The sequence below is a fragment of the Hylaeus anthracinus genome, unplaced genomic scaffold (assembly GCF_026225885.1).
Source record: "Hylaeus anthracinus isolate JK02 unplaced genomic scaffold, UHH_iyHylAnth1.0_haploid 4, whole genome shotgun sequence".
NCBI classification, from domain to species: domain Eukaryota; kingdom Metazoa; phylum Arthropoda; class Insecta; order Hymenoptera; family Colletidae; genus Hylaeus; species Hylaeus anthracinus.
Genome location: NW_026535289.1, coordinates 14827955 through 14852580, shown reverse-complemented (window position 1 = coordinate 14852580; position 24626 = coordinate 14827955). Strand labels below are relative to the sequence as shown.

At 45.2% G+C, this 24626-nt stretch overlaps 2 protein-coding genes across 7 annotated transcripts in view; one reads left to right on the top strand and one right to left on the bottom strand.

The window, feature by feature from the left end:
- The window catches only part of LOC128895221 (protein C10), a 28813-nt gene that overhangs the window by 2090 nt on the left and 2097 nt on the right, over positions 1-24626 (bottom strand). The gene's annotated exons all lie outside the window — the stretch shown is intronic.
- On the top strand, positions 18-24626 carry LOC128895213 (nudC domain-containing protein 3). 4 transcript variants are annotated; one of them, XM_054157630.1, is made up of 8 exons: positions 777-913; positions 1006-3697; positions 16615-16738; positions 21057-21167; positions 21265-21402; positions 21500-21597; positions 22452-22617; positions 24385-24626. In XM_054157630.1, the coding sequence occupies exons 2-8, from the start codon at positions 3572-3574 to the stop codon at positions 24486-24488; spliced, it is 867 nt and encodes a 288-aa protein (XP_054013605.1). In that variant the 5' UTR covers positions 777-913; positions 1006-3571; the 3' UTR covers positions 24489-24626. The 4 variants fall into 4 exon arrangements, with proteins under 4 accessions (XP_054013603.1, XP_054013606.1, XP_054013605.1 ...); XM_054157629.1 differs by lacking the exons at positions 777-913; positions 22452-22617 and adding an exon at positions 22694-22859 and having other exon boundaries at positions 2907-3697; XM_054157628.1 differs by lacking the exons at positions 16615-16738; positions 21057-21167; positions 21265-21402; ... (1 more) ...; positions 22452-22617; positions 24385-24626 and adding exons at positions 18-36; positions 159-273 and having other exon boundaries at positions 354-915; positions 1006-1194; positions 1286-3412.

The window sequence follows — 24626 nt, the reverse complement described above, 5'->3', positions numbered from 1 at the left end:
AACTACAGCGCAATTATACTTACGTACAACGAATGTGTACGTAAAAATCAAATTTGTTTACAGATCGTAACATAACCTTCAATCTGGAACAGATAAATTTGTTCAGTTGTCAAATTAAAAGATTATTAAGATTTTCGTCAAACTCGATCGAATTACAGGTGAAACGAAGATTAGAATGAATTCTAATCACGATCAGGCATTTTTGCAAATTTTACGAGAAGAGAAAAATGTTACTAACTTCTTAGATGCATTTTTTGGATTTTTGTATAGATGGTGAGTTATTATTATTATCATGCTATACAAGCTTACGATATATATACTATTATTGCGAGTAATTTAAAATTTAATTGTAGTACAGATTTTTACATTGAATCAACCCCGGATCAGAAGTTGGGATTCAGACCTGGTATAGCAGAGAAATTGGTTTCGACCACCTTGCAAAAATGGAAAAATGTTTCTAAATGTCCTAGCGAAAGAAGTTTACCAAAGAATGAAGAAGATATTGATAACTTGACTATCACAAAAGGTTCAAATGTTCCAGAAAGTATACAAGAAATTGAAGTTGAAACATGTGAAAAAGCTGAAGTTATGGAAGGGCCTGTTCAATCTTTTGAAAGAGATCGGTCATCTGACAGTTATAACGGAGCAGAGAGAGAAAACTATTCATGGTCGCAATCCATAGGCGATTTAGACGTATTGGTTAAATTACCTAGCTGTATAAAGACAGCAAAGGATTTAAGAGTTAATCTAGATTCGCAAGAAATTCAAATAGAAGCAAGAACATCGACACTCGTAGAAAATAAAGCAGAGGAGTCTTGTAATTCCGAATGGACCATCATTTTCAAGGGTGAACTTTGCTTTAAAACTCGAAAAGATGAATCGGTGTGGAGTATAGTACCTGGCCAACATATAAGTGTGTGTTGAAATACGATAAGAGGATGCAATATTTTGAAACACGATGTTTGTATAAGCGCTACATTGCGTATCTTTTGCATTTTATTGTAGATTCATTTTGAAAAAGCCTCCGACCGGTGGTGGGAAGCATTAATCGTCGGCGAGCCAAAAATCGAATTAAGTAAAATCGACTGTTCAAGAAATTTGGATGAAATGGGGTCAGAGGAGCAAATGAAGGTTCAAGAGTTGATGTGGAATCATCAGCAAAAGCTTCTGGGCAAGCCAACTTCCGAGCAAATTGTAAGGAACGAAGGCTCGAAATTGGTAACGCGATAGAGAAGATATCATTTTTATTTTTTGTTTTTTTTTTTAATGAAAACTCTATTTACAGAAAATGGAGAAGATCTTAAAGAAGGCATGGGACGCAAAAGGATCCCCTTTCGAAGGCACACCGTACGATCCTTCGATATTAAAGTTTAATTGACATGTCGCTCTACTTCTATTTCTTGTTACTCGTTAATAAATAAAACTCTACATGGAACTATCTAATTATACGAAAAGAAATCCAACCAGTTACTTATTCGCGATCCTAGCGAGGAACGAGTTTCAAATAAATGGAAATAACGGAACTGAGCCAAGATATATAATTTTATGCTATTAAGACGCGTGTGTTTACCCTCGATAACTCCGCGCGACTCGAAAGTCGTAACAATAACCAACGTGTCAAGCGTAATTTTACAATTTTTCATTTTTCGCGAGGACGCGGGTTTGCTTCGTCTACAATAATTAGTCGTTGACATGTTCAAAGTCGCCGCGAGCAATTAGGCCTGAAATCCCATTATTCGCGCAAAAATGCCTGGTACCTGCATACCGGGGACTTGACCAGCCCGCAGGTACGCAGGTGCTTCTCACGTTCGCCTAGGCAATCCGTCACCGACAGGTATTCAAAGGGATTACGCACGGGTCAAAATTAATCGAGACCTGTTAAAAAAGATTGCGTCCCGTGGTAGCCAAGGTTGCAGGCGTAAAACGATCAAAGATCCGCGGTGATACAGTAGAATGCAAGGAATTCCTCGGTTCTCCCTGGGCGTTTGCATCGACTTTATCTCACCGGTGGTGGGATTGTTTGGTAAAGGAACAAGGAAGGAATGCTTTATGGAAGCAGGTAGACAGTTACGGCGAAACTGTTCTCATTTCACCGTCCCGTTGACTCTCGTCCGTTCTTTATCTCGAATCGTTTTGGCGGAATGCTCGATTCGACGTAATTTTATCTATACAGCGATCAGAGCACGAAGGTAAATTGGTTCTTAGACGATTCGTCGCATGCAAAGAAACTTGTACGTGCGGGCATTGAAATCTTCGCAAGAGCCGTGAAAAAGATAGTAATTTATCCGTGACGTTTATTCGATCGAGGAGTTAACGTTTATTATTATCGTCTATAATGGCGGATAAAGAGAATTCAGCTCGAACGAAAACGGTACGAACTTAGGACGCGTCGACTTTATATCACACGAATAATAAATTACGATCGCGAAGACAGCGATTCCTAACTTGTTAATATGCGAGTGCAAACATTTATTTGCCGAAGCCTCGTAGTGATGTATGAAATGATTAATTAGAAACGACGTTTCGGCCCCGTTACTTGCAGCTCTCTTCGCGTATTTACGCATTAATAGTAACTAAAGCGGGGAACAAATGTATAATCATAAATGAAAAGATCACGTCAGCGGTAAATATCGAAATGCCGAGAACTAATTCGTAATCCAATAAATTGGTTAAACGAAAATAGTACTATAACGGGTGTCGAACGAATCCTTGAACTTAACCAAAATTCCCTCTGTACGATATGTCTTTTTCTGTACAAGTCTAAACTTGGACCCGTGATTATCGCATTAACCGCCACGTCGTCCATATATGGATAACAAGTGCTTTTCACTTGGTAACCAAAAAAATTCATTCTTAACGTTAAGCGTGAAAGAAACCGCAAGAACGAAATCCTTGAATTTCGACGAAGTTAGAAATATAAATACCGCGATAAACGTTTGATTACGTAGTGTCCAATAGCGAACGGTAGAAATGATTAAGAGCGTTAGCCTGGCGGTGAACGCGTTATTGGAATAAAATTCCGTCCGTCTCTGTACGAAGTCGAAGCACGAGGAGGAGTATTGAGCACCGCTGGAGGTAAAACACAGGTAATATACCTGCCCGGGGCTACATCCATCCCCACCTGGGGTCCGGTTCTCTCTCCTTGGTCGGCTCTCGGCTTTTCTCCGAGGTGAGTCGGGCCGTTAGTGTCGTTGTCGTAGGAGAGAATGGTAGTAATGCGTATCGCGGAGTATCGTGCACCCTGAAGGACGTCGTCATCGTTCGAAATCGGCCCGATCCACCGTCCTCTTCACCTTCCTCCGTTGGGCCCCCGGTTCCGCGGCTTCTTCCGACCGCGATAGACGCAAACGGAACGAATCCATCGCCGTACGGATTCGCGAACCGATTCGTGACCCGTTTCGTGCCGATCTTTTTTTTTTTTCCACGGATGCTCGCGAGTCTTGGAGGACGACGACGACCAGTTCTCAGCATCGTAGCTCGTTGCAGTGGTGCCGTGTGAGGTGAACGTAACGGAGACGAGAGTGGAGTCGACCGGGAAAATCGACTTGAAATAAAGAAGAAGGATACCAAGATGCCCTGTTCCGCGGTGACGCTGTCCCTCGCGACCATAACCGGTATCATTGCCACTGGTCTCCTGGTGATCGCCTTTTCCACGGACAACTGGCTCTACACCGAGGTCAAGCGCGCCCAAATTCAGGTTCGTAAACATCCGTAGACGTTCTTTCGACGATCGTCTCCCTGCCTGCCCCCAGGCTCCGTTCTGGAGCGGTGAATTCTGGTTGCCACGTTGCCCTCGCCCGAAATCTCCCTGGGTAACCTCCATTATTCGTTAGACACCGTGCGCATCGCTCGCGTTGCTGCGTTTATTTCATTTTCGTTTCGTCGGTAGTGGCGGAATCGCGTCACGATCGGCTCGTCGGCCAAGCTATCGATCGCGTTGATCGATCGACAAGCGCGGAACAAACGCGTCGTTGAGTCGTTGCTAAGTCGACGCAGAGTTTGAAATTTCCGACGAGTACGTAGCTGCCAGCAACGAAAGTCTAAAGTGTGTATTTAAATATTGTAAGCGTAAACGAGTCTATAACAGCTATCGCAACATTCGCCACGTCCTTCCACGTCCTATTAAACAGGTGTATCTGTACGAACAACGAGTAATAATTACTATGCTCCCGATTTGCTTCTTCGTACCGATACCATCCTCGTTGGAGAACGCCCGTGGAATGTTGCGCGCTGACGGAACGTTTGAAAATATTTTCACGGCGGAAAAACCGGCTTCCTTCTATCGGCAATTGTGTCATCCCGGATATATCCAGTCGTTCGTATACGCACCGAGGTTCCACGAATTCAAACGTGCATTATCGAGATGCGGAGGAGAAGCGTACGCTTTCGCGTTCTAAGCGATGGTATTTGAAATGCGTAGGTAGGTCGGCGTGTCTTAAGCGTTTCAAAAGTCAATCGCGAATGGCGAAAAGACGCACGGATATACAGCGATTTCTCTTAGACAAAATATATTCAATCTACGGTGAAAAAGTATTCGTACCGCAACCAATTTAAAGTAAAATTAATAAAAAAAAGAAACAAGAGGTTAACATTAAAAATAATAGACTTTAATTTACGCGAATTCTATTCTCAAAGTACGTAGGAATGCTGGTCGCCACGAACTGAACAAAATTGTTTCCTGACCTAATAGTTAGAAAATAAGAAAGGGAGCATATAAAATCCGCATTGTTGTTTCTTAGACCCGAAGAAACGTCGTTCCCGATACATGATTCGATTAATAACACGTTATACGGGCGAATTACGGTAAATTGTGTTGGAAAGTTCGTCCGTTGCATGGTTCGTGCCTCCGTTGCTCGCGCGTTACTTTGATTTTCTCATGTCTTTAATAAATATATAAAAAAAGAATGGTTTCTTGACGACGCAGCGTGTAAATTGTAGGGAAATCGACACGAAACGCGACGCGTTACAGAAATGTATACAAATGTATGGTTAACGCGTCGCGTTGCAACACGGCGACAGCAAAGGCTGAGACAAGGACGATCTTGGACGATCGGCAGTTAGTCGAGTTCGAATTATGGCCGTGGTGACACGGAGTCGTTTCGATTCGAAAACCCTTCCGGCCCTACGCAATATTCTTGCGATTGTAATAGTTTCGTTTCTGAATTGATATCAGCGAACGGTGTAACTCGGAGTTTTCGAGAAAATGGTTAAGTTAGACTGGAAGTAGAATCTCCACGACTTCCGTCGTCCTTGTCGTAGGTGAACGCTCTGCTCGAAGGTCAAGTTCGCCCCCGAGGGACCTTGAGAATCTCACGAGCGGAAGAGGTTCTCACGAAACTTTCGTGAAATATTCAACAAAAGGAAACCGTGATGCACTTATAACGAACGATACCGTTCCTCCGTGGCAGTTGGCAGGATGAGAGCTTCATTAATTCCGAGGCTCGCGAAATTTTCATGCGTTACACCTTCGGGAGACTAAGTTACATACGTGAAGGAACATCGGAACACTGGAACCCGTGATTCGAGTCCTAGGTCTTTTGTTCTCCTTCCGAGTACAGTGATTCAAGGCCCGAGGAATTCCATCTGAGATCACACGTTCATATAGGACGTACGATCGCGTTGCATCAATCGAAAAAGGCAGTAATTTTCATCGATGAACGTCTCGTAGTAGCTGTTAATCGAAAATTCGTTGACAAATTGAAACTAAGCGTCGCGTGAACAAACTGTAACTACAAAAAAGTTTTGTCTTGTCATTCTCTGTAAGATGGTATTTTATTTTTCAAATTCAACCTGTTCCAGTCCCGCGGTCAAAGGGTTAACGTCCGGCGAGCACGCATCGTTACAAAATTCCAAGACTTCTGGGTCAAGGAATTTCGATTTTACCAAAAATCTTTTCATTTCTGGCGTTCCTTCACCGACGCAGTCTAGTCGGGGTTCGTGAAACGATCGACATTCCGAGCCGCGCCCATTCCCAGCGCGTTGACTCGACAAGTTTTGCGTTTAGCGTTCGAAGTACGCGACGCACCGCGGAACGGATCGTATGCACTCTCCTTTATGGGAAGTAACGCGAGATTTTTCTCTCGACAGCGAGAATCGGGCCCAAGAAGGGCCTAACGACGGACTAACGGTATACCGACGCAATTAACGCTATGCCGTCCGCCGATCGAATCGAGATTTTTTCGTTTCGCGCCGATAGAACTAATAGTTTTCGCATGGCACCCACATTCGAATCCCGGCCGTTTTTCATGGTTCACGGCTCCAGTTTTTCATGGTTGGGTTGGGTTTGGCTAACAAAAATAAAATATCGAAAAGTCTATGGCATAATGTGATGGAAAAAATAAAAGACATTAAGGAAAAGAAGAGATCTTGGGCAAGAAAAAGTAGCAGAAAAGCCCAAAACACAAAACACAAAAAAAAAAAGAACATAGTGGTGCCACCGGAGAGCATAGCGTTAAATTCGTCACGGGGTCTCTGATTGTGAATGCTTGCGATCGATTGAAAAGCGTGATCGATGGTGGTGGAGGCCTCGAGTAAACACAGCCATCACCCAGATCTGGCGAACGACGCGTCGAGTCGCGCGATTTCGTTGCCGCGCTGCTTTCCTTCGACTCTTTATTTGGGATATCGTGGAAAAACGAGTCGCTTCTACGGAGAACTTTCTTGGCGATCGAATCGCGATGGAGAGTTCCTCGGTCAGTAATCGATTAACATTCGGATGGCGCGATGCGTTTCTACACGAATTAAAACACTCACGTTTCGAAGGTCTCGGCGAGCGAACGAACCTGAAGTTCGTCCAACGCTCAGCTATTTCGTTCGAGATGACAAACTCGTATACGGGTTAGTTCCGAAGCTATGCTTGCAAACGAAAAATGTTCCATTAAAGCTTAACGCGATCAATCTTCCCTCGGACACTACATCCGTCGCAAACAACCAATTCATCCGCAATTACGCTCCTTTGGAGGTAAGCTCTTCAAAGCAACCTGCTCCATTTGCTGTTGAGACATTGACAGGATGGTTAGCCATAATTCCTCTAGATCCACGAAGCACTACCGACCGGTAGCAATCGCATCGACAGCTTCACGTAATGCTCTTTTGCGACTTGTTTATGTTCCTCCCGCGGTTACGTAAGATTTACAACAAAAATTAACGCGTCACCTACGAACGAGCGACGACAGTTTTTACCGAGAAATTGAATAAATTAATTCCGAAGCCGAGGTGTCGCGAAAAATAAATCTGAATAGATCGGTCAATTCTAAAGAGGTTGCAACAATAAGTCCTATCACAAACGTTGGATTACCTCCTCGTCACTTTTTTTTCGCCTGCTCGTTGGTCGATTCTTCCAATCGTAGCATCGTAAAATTCTATCCACGTAGGAATTTTCGCGATTATTAGTTAACGCGTCAATAGTTGAACGAAGAAAAGAATGCGCGACCGTCCAACTGTGTACAACTTTTTTACCAGATAGCACGGGGAGCTAATCGATGCAAAAACCCGTCCACATTGCTAATTCCAGCGCCACGGTGAAACAATTTATCGGGCACGTTACCGAAACGAATTATACATTTAAATTAGGCGTTAATAATAAAAAAGAGAGGAGGTTGGAGTGGCATGACGTACACCGCTCTGTTATTTTCGCAAGCGTGAGTCTCCGGAGCGCGTTTACCTTGGCGCTCGCAGCTGGTGCGCGCGCGGCATTAGAATAAAAATGTCGGCTGGGCTCTCCCCGTCGTCGTCGTCGTCGTCGTCGTCGATTGGAGGATCTCGTACAGTTATGTTGCTCGCACCGTCTCCTCCCGAACGAACGATTACACCTTTTCGATGTGTTTGCGCAAGTAGCAAACGAACGCCACGAGGTAGGACGCGTAATTCCACGAGAGCGCGTTAAGAAGAATGCCCCTTGTTCCGAACATATTTGGCCGCAGGAATCCCGTCGACCTCTGTGATCGTTTCCCTTTCGTAATATTTTCTGCCTTTTCTCGCTGCGCCAACCTTCGACCGTGCACGGGCTGGCTGCGATCGTCGAATAGTTACTCAACAGGCGTCTCGTACGCCTCAAACTGTGGACGATTTTTCTAAAAGTCCGCGTGCCACGGTTAAGTTTCTCGCGAGAGGCGATTACGATCCGAGGATGATCTATGAACCGAAGAACTAGGACGCTTCTTACGAGCTGAAGATAACGAGTGCGATCGAGTCGTGCTAAAATGAGCGATGCTCGAGGTCTGCGCCGTTTAAAGAGTCCGAAGGTTGATCTTAGACGGTATTTTGTTCCAGTTGGCTTACTTTTCTTTTGCAACGTATTCTGCATATTTGTTCTCCTTCAACCTTCGGCTGGGAGTGGTGCGGAAGGTTCGCTTATCCGAGAGTTTATTTCGTTCTCTTAAATGTTACCGGATTTACTTATTGTGTCATTCGTCATTCGACACTTACTAAACAGGGTCGGAAGAAACCTTGGTTTTCGACGGTCCAATGATCGTCAGTATTCGCGTGCCAGTCACGCTTCGGGGCATCGACTAATGATCGAAGGATCCGCGACCATACGGTGGCTGGACTGCTCGTGTAACTCGAACCTAATCGATCACGGTGCTCGTAAGTTGTTGCACCACCTTGTGGGACGTTTTGTTTTCTAAGAGTGGCACAAACTCCTATCATGAAACATTAACTCGCGCCTTAATGACGGCTCGATATTTCGATTGCCGTTTCTTCGACTCGCGTTACTCAACGGTTTACAGTGTCATTAGTCGATACACGAAACGGGAATTGCGATGCGTGTGGATTCTTTGGCGATAAAAGGCACGCCGTGGCACGAATTTACCCGTTGCGAGATCGCCTGACCTCGCGCGGAACGCATCGGTATCGTTTCTTGGGATTCGATCGAGCGTTTCGACGCGTTCGTTCGCTCGTCGAAACTCGATTAGTTTCAATTGTGTGTCGAAAATTTTTGAAAGTTTTATTGGGTTGTGCGATAAAACTAATTTAATGGCTTGCCGGTAATACGATCTGCGAGGACGGTTGACTATTCGTCTCGAAGTCGATCCAACGAATGCCCCTTTGTTTGGTAAAATCCGGAAGTGTTGATTCGCCACATGCCACTTCCTCGCAATAACGACATTCTCTTACGGTTGGAGTTCGTTCGGATTTTAACGTGTAAACAAAAACTATTTTTTTTTTTTTTTTCGACAAGGAAATACCTTTATTCGACGACAGAATGCCTCTGTGTATGCCTCTAATGCTTTCGAGTAACAGATCGACATCTGAACAAGGAACGGCGTTGCAAGGGTACCAGAAGAATTACAGGAACGATAGGAATGCTGTTTTCATCGTAAACCTTTAATCTTGCTACGTCGCGCTTTCGTTGTTGCGCAAATCGTTTGTCTCCCGAGCGGTTCGATCTGGCTGTCGTCTATTAAATCTATCTGGCCTCACGGAAAATTGCGACGCGTGTAAAACTCGTGAGAATTTCTACGAAATAGAAATAGAGTCAAAGATAAGGTAATTCATCCTCATCTATCCTTCGTTTTCTTTATCGTCTTTGGAATGAATTTTTCTTAGTTCCTCAACGAAGAGTCCTGTCACGCGTTTCTGGTCTCGACGACGTCGTAATCGATTAATTAGACGAGAAAAATTAGTCAATCGATGCATTGTTCCGAGGTGCGGCAATTCCAGTCCAGGGCCTTTGATGTGGGAACCAGGGCGACGTTACCTCAAGCTTTATTAGGCAATCAAAAATCGCGGAAGGTGTTGTCAACCGAGCACGACTCTCGTGGCAAATATTTACCGTCTGCGAAAAGTTTCGGTTTAATCGGACCAATGTTTCCTCGAGGTATTATCGTTACTCGTCGAATTGTTTTAAAAACAAGTTACTCGCTGTAAAAAAAAAAAAAAGCGCTGAATAATATTCTTGAAAGCGTCGAAAAATATGTTTCATTACGAAATTGTTCCACAGTTGGGTTAGGTTTGGGTCAGTTCTCTCGGTATAATTAGTATCTCATTGGCTCGGAAAGCGATAACGACTCAACGACGGTAACGTGAACAGGTCGAAGATAGGTGAATCCTGACGGATTTCACAAGTCGCTGTGCTCACATCATTTGTACGGGCGTGTGTATTTATTGCGTCGACAACTGTCGGTGGAATTGCTGTCGTAAGGTATAATTGCGGTTCCATTGAGGAAATCGTGACATAACCGGAAGATCGATTCGGGGCACGGAATCATAAAGGAACAGGTAGCGCGCGACGCGTCCTTGCACCCGACGCGTATGCAGTTTCGGATTACAATACAAAAGCGGAGGTCGTTTCGATTTCTTCCTTCGTAAGTTAATCTTTAATCAACGCTTTGGAACCGTGGAACCACGTGTGAACGCTCGATACTTGATCGAAGACACATCGGCGTGGAATATTTTTAACCGTCTTCGGAAAAGGAGGAGGTTACTCGATTCGACATGTATTTTCTTTTTGTCGGTGTTTTCGTTGAAATTAAATTAAATTAAAAAAAAAAAAAAAAAAAAAAAAATCATTAAATAAAAGAAAGAAAGAAAAGTAATCGATTATTGGAAAGTGGGTGCGGCAACGTTTACGCGTACGAGAGAGACCTACCTGGACGTTAATTTCTTTAATTGCTCGCGAAAGAAAGATCCCTGCGTCCAGGGTCGAGTTTAAATTATATTAGCAGGTTATACGGTAATTGAAATTTTCCGGGAAAATACGAAAATTACAGTAGCTTTCGTCTGCGTGACTCTTAAACAGCCATAACAGGTGATTACGCCGGCGGAATGCTAGAAACAGTTGAGAAATTACATCCCTCGCGTTTCCCTGCTGGATGGACGAAATTATATTCCCTGGAATAACGGGAAGCTTCGTTTTATGGCTGGAAGATGCGGCAGGATAATTTGACGGAAACTGGCGAAGAACGAACCGCGGGGAAGCCGAGCAATACAGACGTAAAATCTGTGGGGAGGTGACTTGCCACTTGCAAAACTAGATTTTCTAACAATCCATCTTCGTGAATACGTTACATTGCCGCGTCTCCTGCTGCAACGCAACTCCGTTTAAATCGAATGTCCTGGGATACGAAAAACCTTATCGAGGTGAAAATTTATACGCAGATCTTCGACAATATCGAGCTGATTCGATCGACGAATACTTGGATTAGCTTTACACGGACGGACGACCGGTTTTACCAAGAAACCAGCGTTACCTTCGTTTACCAGGGAGAAGCAATGCGTCTCGATTTAATAGCACTTTTGCGAACGCAGCCGCGGGTAGAACGCCAACCAACGATCAAATGATTAATGGAGGAGGAAGATGTGTTCGAGTGGAAAGTTGTGCAATCGATACACGCAGAAATTTATATGCAATGGAAACCCGATAGCTGGTTCGCTGCGCAAGGGTGTTGAAAAATCGGAATGAAAGTTGGAACGCGTTTAAACGCGCGCACGCGGTTTAACAAAACTGAAACGCGATTTAGGAACGAGTTTCCGCGGTGAACGGTGCAACGACGACATTTTTACGAATTCGTCGCAGATAAGAAGTATTCAGTTAGCGAATCGGGGGGACATTGAACTGAGCGTACCTTTTTTTTTTTAGAAATTCCCACCTCGCGCTACCGGTTGGCGGGAAAAAAAGAATTCGAATTCAGCTCGCTGCATTAATCCTCGACAGAAATCTCTCTCGATCGCGAATTCGATAAGAAACGACAACGGCCAATTTGCGAGTGGTTTCGAGGAGATACAAGTACTCGCCTGCTTTATGTAACGTCTAAATCGTAGAATAATCACAGGGTGTCCTGGTAATCACGGACGAGAAACTGATTTCTCGCGCGGCGCCAAATAAAAATATCTTTTTCCATCACTTTCTACCGTCGCGAAAAACAAATGCGAAGATGCTACACCTCGAATGCGATTCTAGAAACTGGGACGGATATTGTAGCTCTTCCTTGAAGATGGAAAAAATTGATACGGGAGAAAGTTGAATGCCGCGATGGGAATTATCTTTTGATGATAGATTCTTTTTGGTACAATGGATCTTTAAATGGAAACATGTATTTTATACGTAGATCGATTCTCGAGTGAAAACGTAACACTTTCGATGCGCTGTTGCACCGACACAAAAAATTCTATCAATACCCACGCTTGAAAATGAATTAGAACTCGTCCTAGATTATAGAATCATGAATTATAGCCGGTCTTAGACTTTTCGTTTCGGGTCAAGGATCGTTATTGCGCTACCCTGAAACTCGGAAAATACCGTGCAAAATCTGCGCGTCCGAATGGTCTGAATGCACTGAATTCACCGTGAACTCGTGATTTGCAAGTTTGGCCTGAAATTTTCGTCACAAGTAAAACTCGCGAAAACGATGCAAGAAGTAAATCTCTGCATCTTTCTCGAATTTTTGAAATATACATTTTTGCAACTCCTTTCCCAGTATAAAAGTTGACAAAAACGCAGCAAATTTTCTCCCGTCACGAGGTTTTTCGATTAATGCGAAGAGCTCGTGTCTCGTCCGATTTTTCGAAGAAAACTCCACCGTCGATTATGAGCCTACGCATCGACGTATAATGGTTACGCGTAGCTGCCCACATCAGCCGTACTTGGCGCTTATCGGATCCGCAAGGTTGTTAACCTTGCCAAAACCCTCGCGTTTACGCTTGTCGCGGATACGTGGCCTATCTCTAGCGGTTCCGTCCCACGTGTGTCCAAAAAATGATAAAAAGTAAAAGTGGGAGCTAATTAACGCACTTTCATCGCGATATTCGGTTTCACCGCAAAACGGAGACGCGTCTAATTACCGCGGGATCGTTTCACCGCGTTGGGGGACGAGAGGTCGCGATCCTTGGTCGGTTTATGGTCGGAGGATTCACGACAATTGGCCAAAGAGATAGAACGCACTCTTTCTATCCGCGCCACGATTCCCATTGAACCGCGTTTTCCTTTCTATGTCAAAGAGATCGCCGGTGTTCTCGACGATGTTCCCGCGCTCGAGGCGAACGGCGGTGGCGAAACAACGATGTGAAAGCAGATTGGAACGACCTGGACAGGACCCTCTCGATGGGCCTTACCAGGTGCTGTTTCTTTTCTTTTCCACGCGCGTGACAAAACGATTAAGGACTGCGCACCCGTTATACGCGACCGATTCACGTGTTCCGTGCACCGCGCGCGTGCCTCGTTTCTGTCCTTCTTTCGCCAGCTCGGATACAACGTGTACGTACCACGCGTATACCTGTTGGCTAATTGCACGGGAAACTCGGTTCGATATGGCGCCGTCACCAGGCATTTTCAATGCCACGGATATCTGGGGAAACGCGCGACGCTACAAATATACGCACTTGTTGTATTACAAACGGACGGATCTACCTCGCGATCCACCGAATTCAATAGTTTCACAGGCACGATTTATACGCCGCTGTGCGTGGATGCGATAAAAACGTGAAAGCGAGCTGAAAACTGGCGTTGCAACGCAATCTGTTTAGCAACGAGTACACGAGTGGGTAGAAAGAAAGGAAGTTACGCGATATGTTAAAGAAGTTCGGATCGTGCCATTTCTCCGGAGAAATCCTCGGCAAAATTGATACGAGTTCTCTCGGTACAAGATAAATTAATCGCGATCCGTGCGTAGCTCGACAAGATATAAAAATATCGCGTAATTCACGCTCGTCGTCTATTATGCATTCTTTGAGAAGAATGTTGCAGGAGGCATGGGTGTTCGTCAAGGTTAAGAAGATCTTGTAACGCGCGAGGCATTCAGCGTACGATTATCGTATTGTGATCAGGGAGAAACGTGGGACGCGGAATTTCTCAAGTTTCCTGCCAGCTCTTTTGCATTCTCTCTGAATAAGTACTACGCTTCTTCGAAATCTGTCGTTGGTAACGATCGTCGTCGCGATAATTGCACGCTCCCAATAAAATCGCGCGGTGGCGGTCTTACGAATGGAGAGAACGAGAGAGGGAAGAAAAGGATATTTGAAGGTCCATCGGGAATGGATTACATATGAATGTTAAGGGTACCGAGCACTTGTGGAAAACGCGCGGTGTGAGATAAAAGAAACTGTGCTACCAATGTTAAATAACAATTGTAAGATAGAGCGAATATAAAGTATGCCTTAGAAAAATGGAAAGAGTGTGAGAGAGTAAATTAGTATGAAATTATTAGTTACAAGATTATTATTAATTGTGCATCACATAGTAGCGAGATAAGGAAACCCATGTATCCTATCACTTGAAATAAAATACAAATACAAATACAACGCGCGGTGTCCCTCTACCAGGGAGAACACGAAGAGCCACAACGATCGTAACAATAAAAGAATCCAGGTACACTCGAGCGACGCCCTTGATCGTCAGACATAACCGCGATGGAAACGCGACACGCTCGTCACCTGGCGCAGCCGAGGCTGTTATTTGGACGACGTTAATTATTAACCGCCATCGCGGACTCGATTGTTGCATTAACCGTGCTCGACGGGAACGATCTCGATGGCCGCGAAACAACAGCGAAAATGGTTTGGCTCTAGCGCTTCGGCCGCGAGACCAATCGGCCAGGAGGACGAACGTATGAGAACGCGCGTTGCGTGCGATCGTTAGAACGTGGATCTTAAACGTTCCGTGGAAACGATGTTTCTTTTTCATTTTCCGCGCGATTCATACGGATTTCCCGCGAGCTTATCGCACTTTCTACCGGTACGTTGGAACAGAAAATCGCCAACGGACTTTCTACAAAATGGCCCGCTAGAAGTGCCCTGGAAATCGGCGTCGACGGTCTATCTCGTTCTCCTTAAAAGGAGCTCGTCAACGAGAAGGGTGACGCAAGTGGTTTTACGCCCAGGGACGCGATATTCCTCGAGCTCGTTTCGAACCGTTACTAGAACCAACGACGACGCTATTCATCTCGCGAACGACGAATAAACCTTTGGTAATTTATTCGCGATTACACGAGTAGAAAAATCGACGGTACACTGCGGTGCAATGTAAAAAAGAGGTCTGAAAAAAATGTAGCACGCTCCGAGCTTCCGAAGGCTACTTATTCACGGTAGATTCAAGTAACGTCGTTGTCCTCGTTCCGCCACATCGGTAATCTTCCGAACAACAGTCGCGAATAATTAGCACGTTGCTCAACGATCAGCGGTAAAGGGACGACGACTAAAACGAGCAAACTGGTATTGCGTAACAACGTTCTGAATTTCTTTCGAAAGTAGACTGTGTGGTGGCATCCCTACCACGTGGAAAAGGAATTTTGCTACCTCACGACGAAAGTAAATTCGAGGAACTCTAAATCGATACCAAACAAGGCCAAGTCGAACTTCCTTCAAACGAAAAAGTACATTTCCGAGATCCTCTTACTCGAACTTGTAGATGTAATCAATTTCTAGATAATCGTGCGAGGTCTCGTGTACAACAGGGAAATAAGGAAGAATTGGAGATCGGGTTTTGGTAGATCGAACGATGGGCAGGGGAATGGACAGGCGCGTCGAAGAGAAACGCTGGTAAGAAAGGAAAAATAGAAACTAGTTTCCATGTCGGAGAGTGGCTGTAAAAGGATGCTCGGACTTGGCCGACGATGCAGAAGAACGGTTTTGCTATCTGCAAGGATGATACGTCGGCTGTCATAAGATCTGAAATTACATTTAATTTCGAGGACGGCATTGCGAGGTGCATCCGCGATAGCAAGAAAGTCCGGAACTTGAGCCGACGCGGTTGAGTAAACGCGCTCTCTAAGCCTCCTTCTGGGTTCGCGCGTTCGTTTCTTCAGGAAATGCCTATACCTAGACAACCATCCGTGTCTGGAACTGAACATTTTTAACACGCGTACCGTTTCCTTTATTTCCGCAATTTCCTCCGCGATCGTGCACGGTTCGCGTTGCCACGACAGACGTAATCCTCGACAAAAACTATAATTTACCGAGATTGCCAGTGTCGGCTATGTTTCGGAAGCGTGAAATTTAAGCTCGGCTTTTTATATCGTACATTCGATGCCCGCGATCGATTCCTTCAAAGTTGGGAAACCGCAGTTTTTCCAAGATCGATCGTTCGCGAATAATGTCCAGCAATTTATACGCTCGCGGACGTTCTGGCGGTCGAGGATACCGTTCCCTGAGATCATCGCCGCGAAGAATCGCGATCTTTACTTTCTTACTTTCTAACGATCGTAAACATTGCCCGAAAGTGAACGACTCGCGAATCATCTGCATGCGATGGCCGGCGTGCGTACGGCTTCGTTCCGCCAATATTTTTCTTTTTATCCATTTTATAGTCAGTCCCATGTATATTCGTGTACCCTCTATGTCTATTGAATAAAAAAAAATTATAGAAGACAAATTCGAATATTTTTTTTTCGTAAAGTTCATTCGAAAACGCACATTTTGAAAAAGACGTTTAATTTGGTCGATTTTTGACACAGCTATAGCTATTTGAATAAAAAAACATTTTCCTTTGTTAACAAAAAAAAAATTCATGATTTTCTTTCTAGTTCGGTACTGTATAACAAAATATCTGTCAACACGCCATTGATTCGTGGGATACAATCGGTGGGAATAATTAATTAAGAAAAGCGCCCGCTTACGTAAATACAAAAAGAAAGGGATCGCGGACAACGTGAATCATTCGGATAAATTGTTTCGTTGCAGCAATACGCAGCCAAGCATGCCGAGCAGAGCCACTTGGTGGAGCAAATGAACACGAAGTACTATTACTACACGAGGACGCAGGGTCTCTTCAGGATATGCTATCCCAAAGAAAGGCCGCCGACTGGTAAGCGTAAATTACGTTCTCTAAAATCGTAACTCTAAAATTAATGCACGACCAGTGACGGATCCACGTCGTTGTTTCTTTTAATTGGACTCGGTATTCGCGCAGTATTCGAAAAAGATGGCCGGGTACGGTTTCCAAGTCGAGTCAGTCGGCCACGAAGAGAGGTTCTCCGGTTTTTGAGGAAACCAGCGTGACGAGATCTCGAAAGTGGCTGGAACAGATTTCTCGGCTGTTCGGAGGCTTCTTCGAGACTTTCTACGTTACGATACCGTAATGTCGCGGGTTATCCGATCCGACGTAATAGGTTAAGAGTTTATAATCGACGGGTCGGTTGCACGCAGTACCCGGGAGAAAGGAAACATCTCGCGGCGAGGAGCTTCGCTCGAAATTGCTCGGTCACGCGATGGTCCAGCCAACGTGACCGTCTTCCGAGTTTCCACGAGTTTGCTCGGCCAACGCTGGAAGGCTTTCATTTTTCTGAGATTCAAAATCCTTCCACCTTTCTAAATCGAACGGATCCGTTGCAAGCATTTTCACGTAATCTTACGGTACATTAATAATTAGTGAGCTGGGGATCTTTACGCAAAATAAAATCTTTGCGAACGTACCTACAAAAATTGAACCTAAAATTCATTTTAATCTGCAGGTATTGTAATACGTGTATTTTATATTTTCTTGCACGTTCAAATTTCCTATGAATGGATGAAAATCCACAGTCTAACAATTAGAAATTCGTGTTCGCGTTAAAGCGTATCGTGTAAAATAGTGTACACCACGCTGGGGCTCGTACAACATCGCCTTATCCAGCATTGAAGTCACCAGAACAGGGGATCTTGCAAACCTCTCAGGCCGAATATTCTCAAAGATACCTTTCCCAAGGATTTCTTTTTTAGTCCGACAAATGGACCGTTGCGATTGTAATTGCAGTTCTACCGGCTATCGAACGATTCTAAACGTTCATTGGGATACACGAGCGCCCACGCAGATCTGAGAATGCGAAATTGTTCGGGCGGTTAACTTCACGGCCGTCTGGCGAACCGCGATGCATCGAGATGCGATCAGAATCGGTCGTAAATGATTCCCAGTTAATTTCGCGCGATAACATCCACGAGCACCAACGCCTTTTCTTCCGTTCAACTTTCTACGGTAATGGTGCGTGGAATAGCCTGCGTGCTATCGGTGGTATAACGAGACGAATATAACGAAAACGAATTAAGATATCTCAGCGACACTTTCGTCGTTCGATTAAAACTGAGCACAGAGACGATCGCGAATTCTACATTGTAGGGAATCGATACGAGATGCAACGTATTATAGAAACGTGTAAAGTCTCCACTACTGTTGACACGCGGCGGCAGCAAGAAGTGAAACAAGGACGATCTTCGACAAGCGGTAGTTACCTTTGCCTCAACGACAATCGCTTTCTTGGCACTTTGAGTTCCAAAGAAATGAAACCTAAAGAAAACCAAGTGGTGACTGAGAGTCACCTCTCGAGTGCAAAGGGTTAATTCGAAAACTCCTCCAGGCCTGCGATGTTAAATCGAAAATGCTTGAACGATTTCTTCCAGACGAGGTTTTCTTTCTATTCCACGTAGATTCGCGTATGATAATTCGACAAATGGAAAGTTGGTTTGCATAATAAAAGAAACCGCGTTCGTGAAAGGGAGCCAAGTGCAGCAGCCAGGCAACAAAACGCGGAGTACACACATATTTTCCCAGCGCGAGCAGCTGGACCGATCGTTTCGCGCCTCGAACACGTGGCGAACGGGATAAATAATTCGTTCGCTCGCACAGTGGGTTAGAGAAGAGCCATAAGAGATTCGAGAGAACATACGCGATGATAGAGTTATGCGGACCACGTAACGCGTACCCATCGAATCAACGGGCCGCACCTGCTACGCGCAATCAGCTTCTGCTTCGTTATTCGTACTTGTATATTCGTAGCTATCGCAAACAAACTCGCGGAACTCGAACCGTGTATCCCGCATACTTTTCAAACCTCGTCGAACAGCGTTTCTGTGCTTCGCTAAAAATATAGTCAACGATTTGAGCGACTACCGTGCGCGCGCGGAACGTTCACTTACGCTTCTGGGCTGTTCCGAAGCCTGAATAATTCTATGGGCCCATTATTCGAAAAGGTCCGCATTTTCTCACGACGAGAGGCGCGCGCATTTTCTAAACTTCACCGCTCCGTAACGGCGATTCCAGTTTGTCCGGAAGTCTCGAGTTTCACGAAGAACCTGTATCCTTTGGAGAAGAAGAACTGTCTTGTCGCGTCGAATCGAAGGTCCTCGTGCAGAGTTCCCGTGACGGATGTACCGTTTCGCGCGGCGTCTCTATCGGTAGCGTAATTTACGAATAAGGGAGAATTGGTCGCGAACGATCGCGAAAACGACGGAAAACGCCGTTGAATAGAAAGTACCGAGAGATTGTTGGGAATCGGAACAACCATGGGGACTCGTTCCCGTCGTTCGAGCGGAAAACAATCGAAATGATCGATACATCGCGTGTACCGTCTTGTACCGTTCTTCGACCGCGAGCTCCTTATCGGTTTCGACGTTCCGTTTGCTTCCGGCGTTCCGCTTCCGGCTTGGCCTATTCGATGTATTTATCGCGCGTGATCGTACGTGGTCCTCGATAAAATAGGAGCTGGAGAACGGTAGGTTCGTTGCATCGAAGCTAGTGGAAGAATCGTCGACGTATAAAAATGCTCACCGTCGATCTCACGGTACCGTCTAACGTCGCAGCGATTGAATTCACGCAGATTCGAGGTCGACGGTCTACGCCGCAGCGAAATATTCGCCGATATTCCTACCTTCGGGCAGAAATCGTCCTACAAAATGGAGGTCAGGTGTACGCGCGGACACCACCGTGGATGCACGCGTGAAAAATTTGAAGAAACCAGTCAACGACCGGTTTCACGGAATTTTTATTTCATTTCATTTTTGTGCGATGTGGATGTGCTCGATTTCGCCAGGTTTCCATTTAGAATTTTCAACGATTTTGTCAACATACTCCGATACTCTAAAGCTGTAGCGTCGGCAAGATACGCACTTTTCGGCCGTTTTGTCACGGTTTTTGTGTCCGTCGATAGGAAGAATACGTCCCACGATCGTCACGGTTCCTCTTCCGGAATGGCGGTAGCGACGCCGTCCTAACTGGTGTACACTGTGTACAGTTAGTTAGCCACGAGTCAACGATCTTGGCATGGCGCCTCGTTTAGGCGAAACTAGATTCGAAGAAGGTCGAGGAAACGGCCGTCACCGGCTGAATTTCAAATATTTCAAACGGTATGCGCGATCGCACGTCCCATCCCTTAGGTGGGGTGGTAAGCTTAACGAGATACTCGAGTTACGTGACGCAGGTGTTGCCACCCGCACCTCTCCGACACATCTTCGTACAAAGATTAACAAATACTCGTCGATATTTCTACGATAAACTGCCAACTGCGACGATACGACGAATTCGGCATTGAAGGGAAAAGAAGAGTAACTAAAAGAACCGGGAAGGTCGACGCATCGCAATTAATTTGATCGCAGTTTTCTCTGTCAGGATTCCTGGAAGGATAGGAAACCGTGAAAGCATCGCGACGTTAACGCGACTTTTTCTTTTCACCGCGTGAAATGTCTTTCGAAAGTAGTATTTCGTAGATTAGGAATGGTCAAAGAGTACCGTTGCCCATGAAAGACAAGCGGCAGCTACACGAATACCAGACGGCTTTAAGTATATACAATGTATGTACGCGGTTGCCGCACACATTACAAGCCGGTGATAGCGCGTTGCATTCTGGGTCACGTGCTTCTCGATACGCGTATGTACGATATACCAGGGCCGTATCGAAAAAGGTTCACGCCTTTTTCAAACTAGCCCAGGAATTTTTCTTCTTTTGCTTCGTTGTTCGAATAAAACTTTATTGAAACGCCCTTCGAATGCATGATCATTTTTATTATCGCAGCAGCTTTCGTTTGGTATCAACTTCCAATCAACGAATTCTTTGTTCGATACAATTTGCTCTTCACGAACGTCTTGGATTTCTTTTTCATGGAGCGTAAGAACCTAACACCGGTTTATTTTGCAACGAGCTATTAGACACGTGCACATTTTAATCCGCTGAAATTAGACCGTCTAATTAGTCGTCTCGTGAAATTTCCTTAATTGGCCGCATCGATTTTCGCAACTAACGCAGCCAGTTCGGAGATAAAAAAAAAAAGAACTGATCTCTCCCTCTGTTTACGTTTTCTCGATGCTTAAAGTATCGACAAAAGAAAATCGCAATTAAATATCTCACGGTAATCCCCGCATTTTCGGCTTGTTTCAGTTCAAACGTACTTGAGTCCAGTGGAGACGCACTGCATGAACATCAATTACTTCATTCCCGATGAAGAGAATCTAACGAGGGGCTTCTCCGACGACGCGATGACTCGACTTCGTACGTAGAACGAAGAGAAAAATTATTTGCGCGGAATACGGCAACTTTCGATTTCATCGCTGTGGATTTTTTTTTTTTTTTTTTTATTATTTTCCAGACATGGGCAGATCCGTGATAGCTCTGTTTATAGTGGGATTCGTTGCGATCTTCACCGCGTTCTGGACAGGAGTCGTGGGCTGTTGGAAAAGGTCACCGGGAAACATCACGGCAACCGCGATTCTGATGTTGCTGGCGTGTCAGTATACCTCGTAGATTTAACGTAAAAAACTGTTCGAAGAATTGTATTGCTTTGTTTGTCACGTTTACTAATGGAAAATCTATCAACGATGCAGGCCTGTTGAGCGCTAGCGCCATGGGACTCTGGCACGGAGTGGAATACTACGAGAAAGAGAAAATCGTCGGCGAAGAATACTACCAACAATGGACCAACGTGAGTCGTTTTTCGAATTAACGATATTTACGTTTTCTGACGTGCTCGTCCATATTTGCTCGAGCTTCGAGTAATTTTCGTTACGCGTTCGCATATACCTGCACCTAAACGTTCGACTTCTAACCACCGACGGCAATTAGAAACTTCCTTACGCCGCGGTAAAACTTCTCACCGATTACGAACGTTTATTGACATTTTCGCTCGATATACCAACCGCGTGCATACTAGCAATTACACATCGAAATTGGTTACGTCGTTGTTCGTGAATTTCCGGCATCGGTGATCATATCTATTAACGCGTGCATCAAGACGCGATAAGCCCTTGCGATCGCGACTGACTTGTGTAATTTAGAAAGTTGCTGGTCGCTTTAAATACCAGTCAGCGAGGACAGTAAAGACAGACCGAGGAACTCGAACGTGTTGTGTCGATGTAAACTGCGCCGATTCCAAATACGAGCTTTTGAGAGGCAAACTGTATCGTTCCGTCTTGCTCATCGATTCGAAACAATTTTTACCCGAGGCCTGTTCAGCGTATTAACAGCATCGAGGAATACCAATGAGATTGTCTAGGCTTTCAGGACAAGGGACAAGAAGAACGGGGAAACGGTGGGAGGGTCCATAGGGAGGATGGTGGAACGATTTGAGAGATCTGTTCGCGGAATGCTAATTGGCACTTTCCAGTGACTCGCTGTGGTAACGAAATAAAGTTCAGGGCGAGCTCATTTCACTTTTTCCAGTCTGTTTAAAGCATCGAGGAGCGAAGCGGCTGGACGAGGCGTTTCGGAGGAGCGGTGGAGTCCGTTGAACTTGGGGAAAGAATCGTTAGAAATGTTTACAGCGATGTTTGCCCGCAGGTTTTAAGGGACAACGCGGTGCAGTGGTACGGATGGTCGTTTTACCTCGCCTGGCTGGGGGTGGCGACGTGTTTAGGCACGATGACGCTATTCCTGATCGCGGCGTCCTGCTTACGGCGGGAGCATGCCCGCGAACAGGCACAGAACGTTCAATACATCATGCCAGGTGACACGATAACCATGAAACGACCAAACTAACTTCCCCCGTGTCTCTTTTTTTTTTTCTCGGAACGCGGTTCCAGGTCCTGAAGGACAACTCACTAATCTCGTACGACTGGTCGTACGTGGTCGCTTGGGTCGGCGTCGGTTGGTCGTTGGTCAGCGCGATCTTGTTTAGCGCTGCGGCGATTTGCTTGAGGGGCGAGAGAATGCGCGAGGAGGCGATGAACATGCAGTACCTCATGCCTGGTACATATTTAACACCTTTTGCTTTTGCCATGAACACGATCCGTTCGCGCGGACTCCTTACGAGTCGAGTAACGATAGATTTAACAAATCCCAAACTAATACGAACGTTGCACTGTCGGAAAACGAGACGAGACATTGCTCGCTTCTTTAACATCTTAACTAAAGTGATTGGCACCCGTACGAAAGTAACGTTTTGTAAATAAAACGTCCAACGATTTTAACGTTCAGGTAGAGCAGTCCTTATTAATCGAAGCTGCACGATGGTAGTATTAATACATCTTCGAATCGAGATCGGGGAAAGGATTTCTCTCGAGCAGGTTTTTTTTTTAGGTTTCATTTAGAAATGAAACCGATCGTCGGACGATATCAATGTCGTGGGAAGAAGAATGCTCGATATTCGTCTTCGCGAAACGCTTACTCCTTCGCCTCACGCTCTGTTTCCACCGTGGATTAGAGCCGTTCTGTCACGGCTCTGCTCCTAGGCGAAACTTTCTACACGGAATATGGTCTCTTTCGATGATCGATTGTCCCATTTTACGTCTGTCTATTAATTCCGAAAGTCAACCGTCTAAGAAAATGAATCCGAATGAAATTGTCTTGTCTCGAATAGGAAAACTCACAATGTTTCTGTAGAAACGCGATCGTAAGAATTCGCGTGAAAAATAGAAAGGAGGACCACCAGGATTCGGATTTAACCGACCGGACCATTCCCACGGTCTAATTCGAACGAAACACTTGGACCTCGAGTTACAAAAATAAACGCCGCGATAAATGTTTGACTTAGCGTCTTAATGAAGTTCCTAATTAAAATTACGGTATTCGCGTTAACCCAGCAAATTTCTGAAGAAGTACCGAAAACAGGTGATCCGCGATGCTAAGAGGCATCCACAGGCGAGTTTTAAGTAGCCTCGTGGAAAGCGACACACTTGCCTAATTTTACGCTCGATCCTGCGACGCCATTTGCCGCAAAGGATCTTCGTGTTTGCGTGTTCAATAAAGCGCACGGCTACGTCGAAGCGTCCGAATTCGATTGCGTCCACCTTCGCGAAGACGAATAGTCGAGCATGCTTCGAGTTTTATTTTCGATCTACACGGCAGATGAACATTATTCGCAACGAAGACAGTAATTGTCGAGCGGTCAAAGTATTTCAATGTCAAAGAATCGAGTTCGCGTCGATTACGTTCGAGACGAATGCAGAGGCAAATTGAAATGCACGTGTTTTGCATGGCGATTAGGTCTAGGATATCAGAAAGTGGTTCTTAGTCGCCTGTTATGCTCCCGTGTCGATACCCTGCCAAGTTATCGATTATAAAATCTTTTATTTTACGATCTTTTATTTTAAAATTACGAATGCGGTATTTCCGCTGTACACGCGTACGTTTCAAGTATTCGCCATTTTCTGAACTACGGCGCTTTGCGAATATTAATGGTTCGGTTGCGTACGCGTCGGAGATAATTACCCGCAGGCTAAGAACCACCACCGGAAGGGAGCGAACAGTCTAACGTCTTTCTTTGCGTTTTCAGTGTACCCCCAGAAGCAACAGTACGCTTACGCCGGATACCCTGCACCTGCGGCGTATCCAGGACCGTACTATCACGGATCGCAGTACGGACCTTACAACTATTGAAAGGAACCAGCGTCACCACGCGTCGACAGAGGAAAGGGTCTCGAGCGCGGACCGTGTACGTGCTCGCAATGAACAAAAAGGAATCTGGCGAACGACGTTTCTTTGGGGAACGAAAAAAAAAAAAAAGAAAGAAAAAAA